The 14003-nt window shown below is 52.1% G+C and overlaps 1 protein-coding gene and 1 long non-coding RNA gene across 5 annotated transcripts; one reads left to right on the top strand and one right to left on the bottom strand.

Annotated features, from left to right (window-relative positions):
* LOC134481593 (uncharacterized) lies at nucleotides 1-648 on the top strand. Its single transcript, XR_010057291.1, has 2 exons — nucleotides 1-280; nucleotides 509-648. It is a non-coding gene; the product is annotated as an uncharacterized LOC134481593 (long non-coding RNA).
* Nucleotides 649-6963: 6315 nt separating this feature from the next.
* Tagln2 (transgelin 2) lies at nucleotides 6964-13942 on the bottom strand. 4 transcript variants are annotated; one of them, XM_039090801.2, is made up of 6 exons: nucleotides 13850-13942; nucleotides 11087-11193; nucleotides 9019-9217; nucleotides 8453-8627; nucleotides 8050-8152; nucleotides 6968-7748 (listed from the first exon to the last, which is right to left on the bottom strand). In XM_039090801.2, exons 3-6 carry the CDS (start codon nucleotides 9196-9198, stop codon nucleotides 7607-7609), a joined length of 600 nt encoding a protein of 199 aa, XP_038946729.1. In that variant the 5' UTR covers nucleotides 9199-9217; nucleotides 11087-11193; nucleotides 13850-13942; the 3' UTR covers nucleotides 6968-7606. The 4 variants fall into 4 exon arrangements, with proteins under 4 accessions (NP_001013145.1, XP_038946729.1, XP_063128445.1 ...); XM_063272375.1 differs by lacking the exon at nucleotides 13850-13942 and adding an exon at nucleotides 11997-12116; NM_001013127.1 differs by lacking the exon at nucleotides 11087-11193 and having other exon boundaries at nucleotides 6964-7748; nucleotides 13850-13884.
* Between the last annotated feature and the right edge of the window lie 61 nt (nucleotides 13943-14003).

Below are 14003 nucleotides of genomic sequence, written 5' to 3'. Positions count from 1 at the left end.
TAGGGTTGAGGGGGTAGGGACAACTGTTCCTGGCTCAGGCCAGGGCCCTTCCAAGACCTCAGTTTTCTTGCTAAAGAAACGTTTTTCCAGTCTTCTGGGACATACTGCCTAAAGATTAAGGAAGAGTCAGCTTGAGGTGCAATCCCGGCCAGGATCTGTGTCTACAGATCTATTAAGTCTCCTGGAATCTGCATTTCTCACTCTCATGCTGGAGTCCCATGCTGAAGGATATCACTTAGAGAACAGCCGTGTTTAGCACGTTGGAACTTCTGGTGGTCAGGTTAGGAGAATTTACCATCCTGTGCTCCCTGAGGTCTAAAGCCAGCCCCATGCCCAAGGGCACCTGACTTTCAATATTGACTGATTGGTGACCCGAGTCTAGAAACCTGGGTTTTAGTTCATGCAGAGCCAGTTCAAACTCCTGAGTTCTGAGCTCCTGGCTGTACCACGTTTGGTTCTGAGAGCCAGAGCCAACGGGAAATATGTCATGCATGTTTTCTGTTCCCAGGAACCCGAGGACTCCAGGCAAATCACACGTATGCCCTATGGTTCGGTCTTTCTGTTCTCTCCAAAGGATATGACATACTAAAGCCTTACCAGGAGGTTACAAGCCTCTCCGGGATCAATAAATGTCCAAGTGTCTTGAAAGCACATCTCTCGGGTATTGCCTTGGTGGTCATAGTAGCTTCTGTTGCTGGAGGTAAAAATGGGGCTATCTGAGAGAGGTCTGAGAAGGTCAGGCTGCTTTGAGCACAGAAACCTGCAGAAGCAGGATCCAGGGGCAGTGCCTCAGGCTCTCTGTCAGCTCCCATCCAGAGCAGCCAGATCTCCATTTAACTAGAGTTCTGCTACAGAGATGAATTTCCTGTACCTCTTGCCAAGCCTGACCTCTCCCTTCCTCCACAGCGGCCCTGGCCTCCACTCACAGGAAAACCGCAGCCCAAGTCAGCTGCAGGCTGAACCCCTTCCTCGGGGCCAGTCACTTCACAGGGGAACCCCAAAATAGGATGAGTGGTAGTTCAGACTCATGCCATCTAGAGATTAGATTTCAGTCGCTCCGTTATTCTGGCTGGGCTAGGTTACTGTTACTGTACAGTTTTCAGTCTCCTCCTCTGCAAAATGGGAAGCATTCGTATTTTGGGCGAGTGCCCTCTCTGTTGATTTCTCATCCTGGCAATAGCTAACGTGTGAGTTACTGAAGCTAGACCTTTCCTAATCCCTTTCTCTCTCCTTCATGTTCTGCTAGCAACAAGAGAGTCACAAACAATTCGGAACTCCCGCTCTCCTTTCAGTCCTTTGTGCCCTCCCCTTAACCCTGACTTCTGTCACTTCAGCCTGAAAGACTGGCAATCCTGACCCAATTTCAGGCCATTTACCTGGAAGCCTCACGGAGCTTTCGAACAAAACACAGTCTGCAACTGTGTTGTCTGGCTTAGAATCATTCAGTCATCATCACCATGGCAAGCCCCTGTAATCCCAGCATGCCATAGGCAGAGGTAGGAAGGCTGCCACAAGTCCAAGGTCAACCACACAAGACCCTGTCTTTATTTCCCTTTGGGAATTTCTCACGGTATTTATTTCTCTTTGAAGCTCCTTTGACAATCTGATCCTTACCTCTGTTCTCAGTCATGTTCCTGAGCGTCATCCCAAAATTCAAAGATCTACAACCCGGTTCTGCATAACCTCATCTCGCAAAGGCACTTAGCGCATCCTGCCTGGGAAACTGCACCATCCCTGGCCTCCTTTTATGCCTCTAGTCATCCTTGAATCCCCAGATGTCATCCTCTTCCACACACCTTAGAAGGTGTATGGCAGAATCCAATTTTTAAAATTCACTTTTTCTAGTAGGGAAATATGGCTCAGTATATGGTAGAAGTATGAAGATGATGATGGTGAAGATGGTGATGGTGATGGTGGTAGTGATGATGATGATGGAGATGGTGGTGGTGATGATGGTGATGGTGATGATGGTGATGGTGATGATGGTGATGGTGATGGTGATGATGGTGGTGGTGATGGTGGTAGTGATGATGATGATGATGGCAATGATGATGGTGGTGATGATGGTGATGATGGTGATGGTGATGATGGTGATGATGATGGTGGTGGTGATGGTGATGATGGTGATGGTGATGATGGTGATGATGATGGTGGTGGTGATGGTGATGATGGTAATGGTGATGGTGATGATGATGGTGATGATGGTGATGATGATGATGTGTGATGGTGATGATGATGATGATGATGATGGTAATGGTGATGGTGATGATGATGGTGGTGGTGGTGGTGGTGGTGATGATGACAATGGTGGTGATGATGATGGGTCATGGCATTCATCCTAGAGATCGCCCTAAGACCTAGACCTTCTTATTATACCACAAGTCATGCTGTTTTAAAATTGGCTCCTCACTCTTACATGAAAAGTGGAAGAAAGCAGAGATTGCCTGTCTGGATAATTGCAGGCACCACACCCCCACACCCCAAAAGACCCAGCAGGTTCCTCACCTGTTCAAGGGTCACTTTTTGAAATAATGAAAGAACAAATCCAAAACGTGCAGTCCCCAGCATAGCATGAAGCAAAACCTGAGAGTGAATAGCAAGCACCGCCATCTGGCTTCTATCACACACTGAGCCACATTTCCCTTCTAGAAAACCACCTAAAACGTCATATTCTACCAAAGATTGGGGGTAAAGCAGAGAGACAGCCCCGGGGTCTGACAGAATGCTTCTGTCATCTCTCCACACACACTTCAGGTTCTAGCCATGTGACCTGTATGCCCTTGCCGATCGATCCTAGTTCTCACCCTTACTCACAACTCTTTGATCGTGTCCACCCAGAAAAGACTACCCTCTCTCTACCCACAGACACTTGGCCTCTGACCACAAAGCCAGTGACTGCTCCTTAACCCAAAACTCTCCCTGGCAGGCCCTCATAATCCCTTGGGCAGATGGAGACCAGATCATCCCTGATGTAGGTGATCTCTGATCCCTACGGTCTTCTAGAAGTCACCAGGGTACTGAGGAGTTGACGAGAGAGTCCTTCCACAGAGCCCTGCCTGTCTTCGTCACAGCAGGCAGGCGGTGTCTCACTGGCTTCAAGAGTCATCACTGCGCACATCCATGTTAGTTCCCTTCAGGACCACAGAGTCTTTGAGCAGAGGTCATGTATCAATCACTCACCCTGTAGGGTCTGGCATCGAACCCTGGTAAGTGTTGAAAGGGTGGAAAGGGGTGTATGTGGGCATTTCCAGGCAGAACTTCCTCCATTAGGAAATGACATCTGTCCTATTTACTGAAGACATTCCTTCTGACCCCTGAGAGAGATTCCAGAGGTTAATAACCTTTAGGGGCAAGAGGATCATTTTTCCTTGTCTAACCAAAATTTCTCTAGATGCAACTTCAGGGCATTTTCCTGGAACCCCTGGCTACTGGGACAGAAACCTACTTCTTTGAGAAGAGACGGTTAGTTACTAATTCATTCTTTCAGCCTTTTCTCCTACAAATCTAATCCCAGACCCTTTGTTGTTTCCCTCACCCAGCCCTCTCCAGCTTCCACTGTGCCTTGGGCCCTTTGCCAGGTTCTCAAACAGCTATGGGGGCAGGAATGGTGTCTATTGTTCTCCTGGGCAAACACACAGAGGTCTACATACACAGAACCTACACCTCTACCCTCCCATTATCCTGTCTCCACCCTGAGCAGACAGACACTCGAGGGCAGTCTCTTCACAGACTCATCTCTCCCACCAGGGGCCCCAGAGCCTTCCTCCAGTCAGTCCTCAAACACCAGGTAAACACTCCTCACACAGACCTCCGCTTTTTCTCACAGGTAAGCTAAACTGGGCGGAGCTTCTGAACTCCTCTCCTTCCTCCTGGCTCCAGCCCTTCTCTAACTCTATCTTCTATTGGCCACCATAGGCCACGACTTCTTTCTCACCCCTCCACATGGTTCACTTCAGGGCCGAGGGCAAATTAAATGAACCAAAGTTGACTTTGTCCTCCTCCTCCTGGGCTCGCCACCCCCCCTTGCCCTCCCCCTCCCCCATCTCAAATCGTCAGTCGTCTTTCTCTTCTCCCAGAGCATGCATCCACTACCTTCTGTCTACTTTGCAGCTCAGGGCTTTTGCTTTGTGAAAATTAACACGCAGAAAGTGTGGGCGCTGCCAAAAGAGCTTCTTTCCGTCTCAGATGGGATGACAAGGCTGAGTTGCTGTGACTCTGGTCAGGCTGGACACTATCTTACTAGGCCAGGGGATTTGAGAGCAAGTACGTGGTTCGCTCCATTCAACAAATATTTACCCAGCATCTGTAGCACCACTCTCCAGGAGCAAAACCAACAAACCCCTGCTTCTGTGTGGTGTAGATTCTATGGGCGGAGACAGAACCTAAGTCAAACATTGGCTCTAGGGCCGCGCATAAATGGCACCAGGGAAGGACGGGTGGGATGCAGGCTGAAGTGGTGGTGTGTGGTTTGAAGGAGGATGGTCAGGGAAGGTGATATTTGGACAAAGCTTTGAGGAGATGAAACAGCAAACCAGGGAGAGGCCTCGAAGGAGATTGTTTTCGGTAGCTCCAGGATCGGCTACAAAATACATACAGAGAATGGGACCAGAGCGATGATAAGCAAAGGGGACATTGTACAAAGGAGCTGGCCTCGGGGTCGCGACCCAGCTGGGTTCCAGGGGTCGAAAAGTTAGAAGAGTCAAATCCGGACTGAAATGGACCTCGGCAGCGACCAAGAGCTAAAAAGCAAGAAACAGAAAACTATCTAAAACCTAAGATGCCAGGCCCCAGAGCGGTTTTGTCGTCGTTTTCTCTGTTGATGTGACATCAGGACCAAAAAGCAACTTGACGAGAAAAGGATTTATTTGCCTTACACATCCTAAGCCCCGGTCCACTGAGGGGAGTCAAGGCAGGGGGCCAGGAGGCAGCGACTGAAGCCAAAGCCGTGAGGGGAACACGACTCACTAGCTTCATGGCTTGCTCAGCCTGCTTCCTTACGTCACCAGGACCATTTGCCTAGGGGTGGCACTGCCCACCGTGGGCTGGGCCCTCCCACATCAATTATTAATCAAGAAAATGCCCTATTAACAGACTTGCCTCCAGGCCAATCTGAGGGAGGCGTTTTCTCCATAGATTCCTCTTCCCAGATGACTTCAGTTTGTGTCAAGTTGACAAAAACAAACTAACTAACTAACTAGGACAGAGTTGAACACCTACTGAAATGGATTAAGAAACTGAGACTCCTAAGCTCGGCACTTGGAGATCATAGCCGGAAGGAAAATGAGCATCTTTTGGACCCCACTGATGTCTTTGAAATGTCCCTCTAGAGTAGGATAGGGGCAGCTGGAGCTTCTTTGATCATATTCAGCTGTGCAGGGGTGGAGGGGTGTAGCCCTGATGGACAGCAGCAATCTCCCAGGGGCACATAAAGCCTACCTTCTATCCCCTCACTTCCGTTTCTTGGGCCCTATGAGCATGCGCCATGGCAGCCCTTTCCGCTCTGGGCTTACCCGGTTGCCCCAGGAGCCTTTGAAGCAATCGTTCTCTGTAGCTTACAGAACGGGGGACAGCATTACATCCCCCAGTCTCTCCACATCCTGACTTGTGGCTGTAACAGCACGGGATGGACTAGACCATCAGCCAGGCTGACTTAGGGCTCAAATACAAGCTCCTTCATGTAATCCCTAGGTGGCTGACTTTCTTGCCATTTGGGAGAGCCAGTGAATAGAATGTGGGCAATAGTGAGGTATATCAGCCTCCTGAACTTCTGTAAAAATTGTCTGGGACCAGGCAGTGACAGTAATGAGGCACATCACATCTCAGAAGATGGCAGTGTGTTGACAATAGTGGTAACTCGAAATAGTTAAATCAGGAAAAGGATGTTTAAAAAAAAAATCTGTGAATTCAGTGCTTTCTCTGCAATGACATCACTCTCTCACACTGGCAGTCCACAAAGCCTTCCTGAAGGAGAGATAAAGGACTGACGGCTAACCCCCTGGAGATTTATACAGAGGCTTGCAGCCTGTCTTATCTGTGCCACAGCCCCTGGGAGTACAGCAAGAAAATGCTATCTCCTCCATAGAGTGGCACCAGGATTAGGCTGAAAGCCACGGGGCTGATAGCTATGAACTACAGCCTGGTGCCTGGCACACAGTAGGTGTTCTAGGAAGAGAATGCCACGGTGAGGTAGGGAGGGATGGGAGACAAGAGCTCTTGGGTCACAAACTGCTGTATCATGAATCTCGGGCACAGTATTGTGGGGGAGAGGAACATTGGAGATCATGGCTGGTTTGAGAGGGCAGGGGTGGGACGCTAGCTGACCTAGAGTTGCCCAAGTCTCCATGGGAAGACATGGAGACAGCATAGGACAGGTCACCGTCCTCAGCCCAACCCATGAATGAATGCTTGCAGCCTGGAGGTCTCCCGAGTTGATTATCTTGTCTAAGGCCAAAACCTAGGGGAAAACTGCTGGGAGGCTCTCCCTGGAATGCAGCCCACAGGTGCCTGGGATCTGTGGACAAGGCGTCTCCATAGCCACCGACTCATTCTTGCTCATTTCCCAGCTTTTGGCTCCAGCCAGCCACTGTGACCCCCCCACCCACACCCCCTTCAGCAACCCAAGTTGGAATAGCCTGCTTCAACAAGGGGGCCATCTTGCCCCAACTCCCTTAATGCTCTCCTGTTAGACCAGGCTTCTCCTTGTCAGGCTGGGAACAGCAGGTCACCTGCCCAAACTGAGAAGGAAAGCTCTCCCATCCTGCAGACACAGGCCACACAATCTGCATAAAGGATCCTACCTCACAACAGCTGCGAGGTCCTGTCCCATGTCAAATCCACCCTGTCCTCCCCTAAACCAACTGACAGAGAAAGGACCAGAAGGAAAACGAAGACAGGGCTTAGCCTTCCACTGTGCCTTCTCTTCCTTCCCTCGAAATGGGTGCAAGAAACAGCCAGAATCCATCCAAAAGAGAATGAGATTTTTTATTACTTAAAATCAGCAAACTCATGTTCCTCAAGCCCCAGACCACGGTGGGCAGCTCTTTTACCTCTGTCTCCTCCACTCCACCCCTTAGCCACAAGTGAGAGGAATGGAAAGTAAGAAGCCAAAGGGCCTCTGCTAGGAGAAGCTGCCCGGATGTGTGGTAAGTATGGTCCAGCTGTGGCTGGAGTGACAGCCACAGGCCCCTCCCTATAAATGAAGTGCCTGCAGCCACAGCTGAGGGAGAGGCCTACTTGTAGAAGGAAGGGTCAGTTCAGCACCGGGCCACAGGGCAGGATCTCTGACTCCTAGCCAAGGAATGGACTAAAAACAGAGGTCAGGAAGGCAGAAACATGCTGGAAGAAGGAGGCTTTGGTCCCAGGGTTTTTGTTGGTCCAGTTTTGATGGTTGTGGGGGAAGGAATGCATTAGTAAGCCCAGAGAGAGAGAGAGAGAGACAGAGAGAGAGAGGCAATTATCAGGCACTGCCAGAGGTAACAAGATAGGTTGGACCCACCCTGGCAGAGGGGAGCTTAGCAAGCCAGGGGCTCTCAGGGAATGTCTGCTAAAACATATATATACATATATATTAACCATTCATAGAGGGCAGGGGAAGAGGAGGGTCTGATCAGAGGATCTGCCTGGGCATCCCATAGCCAGTCATGCCAGCCTGAGAGGCTCCACGGTTGGTGCCCATCTGTAACCCAATCACATTCTTGCCCTCTTGCAACTGGTTGTCCGAGAAGTTCCGAGGGTTCTCCTTGGATTTCCTGAGTAGAAGGGGGAGTACAAGTTAGGAGGTGGTCGGAGGCTAGCTACCCCAGTAAATTCTTCCCTGGAGTGTGTACAGTGACACCCACTCTGCCTTTGAGACTCCTGGGTGCCCAGAAGCACTTCTTTGTCTCTCCATAAGGACAGTCATTGCTACCACCACCACCACCACCACCACCACCACCTGCCACCTTCTGGAATTGTAAAGGTGCTTTGTAATGACTGGTTCTACTATCTGCAGGCAGGAAAGGCAGGAGTGCTGTACCAGCAAGGCCCTATGGCTATCCCACAGATACTTACTTAGGAAACCAGTTGGGGTCCCCAGAGAAGAGCCCATCGTCCCTGGCTACTGCCAGCCCACCCAGGTTCATTAGTGTCCGCTGCACACAAGCCATGTTCTTTCCTGGAAGAAAACAGTGACATCATCTCAGCAGAAGTACTGGATGCCAGCATCCTACCTGCTACTAGGTCTGCAAGCCTGATATCTAAACTTTTAATTCATTGTTTGAAACTCAACCTGCAGTTTGGCTCATCCTTGATCAAATATACATGCATGTGCGCGCACACACACACACACACACACACACACACACACACACACACACTTGTCCCCAGGAAAACCATCAGCTATCCTTTTTCTTTGGTAAAGATTGCCTGGCCCAGCTCCTGCTCTCCTGGGTAAGAGCCCTGGCCCCTGGCTCACCTTCCCAGAGATCCACAGTCTGGAAGATGTCCGTGGTGTTAATGCCATAACGCTCGGCTGCTTGCAGGAACTGAGAGATCTGCTCCATCTGCTTGAAGGCCATCGTAGAGGCCTGGATCTTCTTTACTGGGGCCTGCCCCTCAGGATATAGTGAATTAATGAGCTCGCACAGCACCTGGAAGAGGCAGTGGGCAGAGGTGAGGATGGGACAACTGAAGAACAGAGAACCAGAGAGAGACGCCTTTCCTGTGGCGACCTCAAGGTGCCTACTGCCTCTGAACCCAGATAGAGGGCCAGTCTTGAGTCTTTCTTCACTACTCCAGAACCACTGCCTGGGGCTCACCTTCTCACCCTCTTTCCAAAGAGCTACTCTACCAGCACCTACCAGGTCCTGATGCAACAGGCACATCTACCTGACCTTTCCTCCTCGGAAACAGAAGACATGGAAACTCTTTCAGCCCCAGGAAGAAGCTCAGGCTGACAAGCTTGCATTTGCATGCTCTTTTTCTTCTTTTCTTTGTGTAAAACAGTCCCTGCTCGCCCTGCTCTCCCCGCCCAGCCCTCACCGTGCCATCCTTGAGCCAGTTCTGGAAGTTCTCCCGCCCTGGCTGGGGCTGGCTCACACCCTTCCGGCACTGAGTGGTAATCCACTGGATCAGGATCTGCTCCAGATCTGGGTCGTACTGCTTCTCAATCTTCTGCTGCACCTCTCGGCTCAGGCCATACGAAGGTCCCCTGTTGGCCATTCTGAACAGTGGTGAAGAACTGTGGAGAGGACAGAACCAGGCCCACTGTCAGCATTCTACAGTACAAGGCACTGGGGGGCCCCTGAAGACCAGGGAGGGAACTGGCCAGGAGCTAGCACTGCCAGGGCTCTGAACTCTGGCTGGTAAGGAAGCCACACAGATACTAAAATTCCATTTGAATGAATGGCTCTATGTATAGAATGAAGCCTGGGACCCACTGGAATGCAGTTTGAGGGAATGATTTCTGTTCAGCTCCTCATCTGGAGTAATGAAGCTTGACAGAGGCCAATCGATCAGTCTAGCCCCCAACCCTACTCTTTGAAGCCTTAAAAATGATTCGGGAAACAAGAGTACAGAATCCAAGATCTGTACTAGGGGCTGCAGAAGAGAATGAAGTCTTTAGTTCTCCACTATCCATAGTGTTATCAAGAGGATGCACGGAGTAGTGGTGACAGTGGGAACAGTGCACACCACAAATATTAAGCAGCACCATTCAGATCATCTTACAGGAATTAATAGGAGGAGAGGGACAGAAGCAGTCTGGGTGGGCTTGCTGGGAAAGGTAGGCCCACACATCAGCAGGCAGAGGGAATTTCCAGAGAGAAACCTAGCAGACAAAACAAATTCCTTCCTTTCCCTTCTAGGAACGGTGATTAGCAGACCAACCCCTCTTGCCTACTCTCCCACCGAAGGCGACCCTATTGTAATTCCCAAAACTGGGAGATACATCATCTTACATAGTTGTAAAGGTAGGGTGTGCCTTTGCAGATGGCGTGATTAGCCTGTCTCAGCCAGGTGGGCCCAGTTCTCTTTCTCAGTAAGTGAAAGGGGAAGGCAGCAAGGGAGAAGTGAAGGCAGGGAGGGTGTCAGGCAGGGTCATGAACCAAGTAATACCCCGAGGCCAGAAAGAAAAGGAAATGGATCCTCCCCTAGCTCCTCAGCCCCAGTGAGTTTGGCCCGGCCAGCACCTCCCACTGAGTTTCTAGAACTATCTATCAGAGCATCCAGTGTGTGGCTAGGTTCATAGCTTGTTACAGCAGAAAGGGGAAACTAATCCAGAGCCTTGGGTGTGATTATCAAGGAAACCTGGGAAGAGAAAGAAGAGTGGCAAACTGCATAGCTGGGTTTAATGTTCCTAGAGGACCCTGGTTAGGAAGGACTGACGGCTTCTGACCACAGCCTGAATTGGCCGGCATTTCACTGTGGGCTGCCTGCCACACCCACCACTTTACTGACAGGTGCCACACCCAGGAACCTGGAGAGAAAGTACTGCTACTGAACAGGGGAGCCGGGGACAGAGGAGGGACACTGTCCTTCATTTGCTAATCCCAAGCCATTGCTTAGGGGTCCTTCTCTCTATTCAGAAATAGAGCCAGCTGTTTCCGACTGCTCACAAAATGGTATCCACAGGACAAGCGCCTCCATTCAGAGAGAGGAAGGGAGCCCACATCTGGCTCCAAGCCAGGTCAGTCTTAAGGGATGAAGTCATTCTGGCTCCCTCTCTCATGCACCCCAGGTTAAACACTCCCACCACCCCCTCAAAGGGCTCTGGTGCTCTGCCAAAGAAACCAGGCTGTCTGTCGCTAATAATGTCATATGTCTGGGCAGAGGTTGTGTGTCGGGTCAGTCTCCTCCCCCACCCTGCAACATGGCTGCTCCTTTCTACACTGGGTTATCCAGCTGCACATTTCTGGCAGGATCCTTCCCACGATTCAGTTATTTTTAAACTTCACTAGGAGACTTCCCCCTGCCAGACCAGATAAATGTCAGACTGGGTCCTGACCTGGGCCACACCACAGGCCACACACACACACACACACACACACACACACACACACACACACACTTAGCTTGATGAACGCAGGTAGTCAAGTGGAGTGGCTGAGACCTGGGCCGAAGGAGGAGCCTGCGTCCTTGCCCTCACTTGTCCAGCCGCAGCTACTCAGCTCTCGGGCTAAGGCGGGGGTGTTGTAACCTCCGACTACAATGGAATGGCTAGAAACCAGGATAAGAAAAGGAAGGGGCTAGAGGCTACTATCACACGCAAGCCTCTTTTCCCTGCACAGTATCTAGACCTCTCTTCTGGAAACAACTTTCCTCTTGTTGCTTGGGGCTATTTCCAAGGAGCTGGTGTGCCTGGAGCCCAGGCACAGGTAAAGAAAGGGCAAGAGAATGATTAACCAGAGACCAGGGTTGAGTGGAAGAAGAGAGTCCTGAGACAGACCCTTCCAGTAGCTCCCTACCCAGCTCTGCAGCCTGGACGCAGCTGGCTGGGCTGTTAAGTCTCCAGCTGCAGTGTCTCCGTTCCACTCTGAGGCCATGACCCTAGAACCCCAAAGTGGCAGAGCCACGGGGCGGGATTCTCAGACCAGCCTCTCCCAGATGGCCCTGCCTGGCCAGCAGCTGTCTCTCTCCCAATCCCCGCAGGCAGGCAGGCAGGCAGGCAACTGATGGGTGTCGGCTGCTGCAGCTGGAGAGACCCACCCTAGTTCCACCCAGGAGACCCACCCCAGCCCTCCCTCAGAGAAGGAGAAAATGGCCAAGTCTCTTTCTAGTGTGGGCTACAGAGATCCTTCCAGCTGGAACACAGGTGTGGGAGACGCCTACAACTGGGTATCCTAAGTGAAGACAACTGGGTAGCTTGCATGGTGGGCTGGCAGTGACAACACTAAAGCTGACTGGAGCCCTGGGAACCATCCTCAGCCAGACCCACAAGGTTACAGTAACTGGGATAGGAGGAGGAGCCATAAAAGGCCTTCCAACCGGGTGCTCCACCCAAACCATGGCTGGCAGTTTACCTCATCCCATCAACGTCAACGCTGAAGGCAAGGGAGACAAGTAGGAGGATTCTTCACTATGTATTGGGAAGACAATGGGATTCTCCTCTCACCGAGTGAGTGGAATGTAGGGAACTTCCCAACTTCTACAACAGAAATGCCGTATGGGTAGGCTGAAGGCCAGTAGGGGCACTGTGGTTAAAGGGATGACTTAGGGAAGACCCTCCCCCACCAGGGGGCAGTCCCCTAACCACCTAGAGTCCTGAGCAGAAGAGAAAGCTAAACTCCACAAACAGGAAGCCACAGGGCTGCGCAAGGAGGAGAGGAGGGGTGGAGGCCGTTGCTATGGCTTCTGTGTACCAAACATAGGAATGGAGGCAGGGTGGGGCCCCCCCCCGGGGCAGGAACACCCACTCCACACGGACCTGGGTGGAGGCTCTAGGCGAAGGGGCATAGAGTACAACCGGAATGGGGGCGGCGGGGAATGGAGGGGCAACTCTGGAGGGCCTGGAGGGCATATGCATTTTGTGGGTAGAAAAACAGAAAAGACATATCCAGAATAGGAAAGACATTTTCTGAGCTAAAAAGCCCACACCTGACAATGTGGAGGGGCAAAACCATGGGGTGAACACAGACTAGGGGCCAATACCCTGGGGACCAGCATAGACAGCAAAGTCATGAGTGTGCAAGGGGATCGCAAGGACAAAGATTATTTGCCGCTATGGAACGTTAGCACCTTGCTCACCCCTCCCAACCTTGGACCGCAGTCTGAGACGTATCCTGAGCTTCAGGAAGGAGAAACTGGAAGGAGCTTAGAGATGAGCTATCCTGACTACTTGCTCTAGAGAACAAGGGGACCCGTCCAGCCACAGGTCTTCTACCCAGCACCTCCACTTTTCCATCACCGCTGCTTTTGCTCCACAAATACCACATCTCCCTTAACCTCTCGGATGCAAACACAGGTAGGCCTGCAGAGCCCGATACTTCCGGTCTGCAGGTCCAGCCCCTTCAGCCGCCGCCACCCCCACGGCCACACCCTGGGCCGTTACTGTGGATGAGTCACCCACCGCCCTCCCGCCACTGGGGTGACGCAGGTCTGGGCAGCCCGCCCGCCCGCCCGCGGCCACCACCGGCTTTCCCAGCAGCAGGGGGCACGGGAGGGGGCAGCGGGTCTCAGGCTAGGGTAAGGGAGCTTGGACAGCAGCCAAGCCCTACAGACAGGACATATCCGAGTGCAGTCAGGGCTGCAGCCTCGAAATATCCGAGGTCAAAGGCATTCCAGAAGAAGGGGGTTTCACAGAAGACGAGGCTACTGTGCAAATAACTCACCGAGAGCCGTGACCCCAGCTGGTGACCCCGAGTACCCAGACAACGAACTAGCAGGAGGGGACCAAAAGGGCGGTCTCGGGGTCACAGAAGGCAGGCAGTGCCCACACGTGCTCCTGGACCAGGAAGTGAATGGGTCGCGCGGTAAGTTCAGGGACCGCGGAGACGCACCGGGGCGCGCGCCAGAACCCAGTTCTTGCGGCCACTCAGCAGCCTGCGGACGTCCGACGCCCTCGTTCCTTCTCCTTTAAGGAGAACTCGACGCTGGAGCGAACTGCTGGGGCTTTGAACCCGACCTTTTTGGGTCGGGATGGACGCCCCGTCTGTGCGCCCGTAAAGCTTGCCTTACTTAATTGTTGAACAATGCAAAGATGTCCTGGGAACCGGACCTGACAGCACGGGGCGGGGCACCCAGTTCGGACCCTTGTGATCTTCAACCCCCAGGCTCCCTAAAGCAAGTCTCAAGTGTTCGCTTCTTGCTTTCTACAGACCACACACATACCCTCCCAACCCCACCCCGCTGCCTCGATCCCCCAAGTTCTGCTCACCGTCCAAGCCGGCTAGATGAGAGCGCACACACGGCAGGGGCTGCAGTGGCGAGTGGGGCTCAAGACCCGGCCGAGCTTGGAGTTTTCTGGAGGGTCCCGCCTCAGACGGGGCGGACCGGGGGCGGGGCAAGGGCCAAGAAGGTTTAAAGGCGCA

This window comes from Rattus norvegicus, chromosome 13 (assembly GCF_036323735.1).
Source record: "Rattus norvegicus strain BN/NHsdMcwi chromosome 13, GRCr8, whole genome shotgun sequence".
NCBI lineage: Eukaryota > Metazoa > Chordata > Mammalia > Rodentia > Muridae > Rattus > Rattus norvegicus.
Note: the sequence above shows the minus strand (reverse complement) of the source record. Positions and strands in the feature narration are given on the sequence as shown.

Bases quoted from the DNA above. Each gene is read 5' to 3' on its own strand.
- Tagln2 (XM_039090801.2), bottom strand. From the start codon at position 9,198: ATGGCCAACAGGGGACCTTCGTATGGCCTGAGCCGAGAGGTGCAGCAG. The intron at 8,628-9,018 runs GTGAGGGCTGGG...TGCCTCTTCCAG, and splicing joins ACTGGCTCAAGGATGGCACG to GTGCTGTGCGAGCTCATTAA. The intron at 8,153-8,452 runs GTGAGCCAGGGG...GTTTTCTTCCAG, and splicing joins GACTGTGGATCTCTGGGAAG to GAAAGAACATGGCTTGTGTG.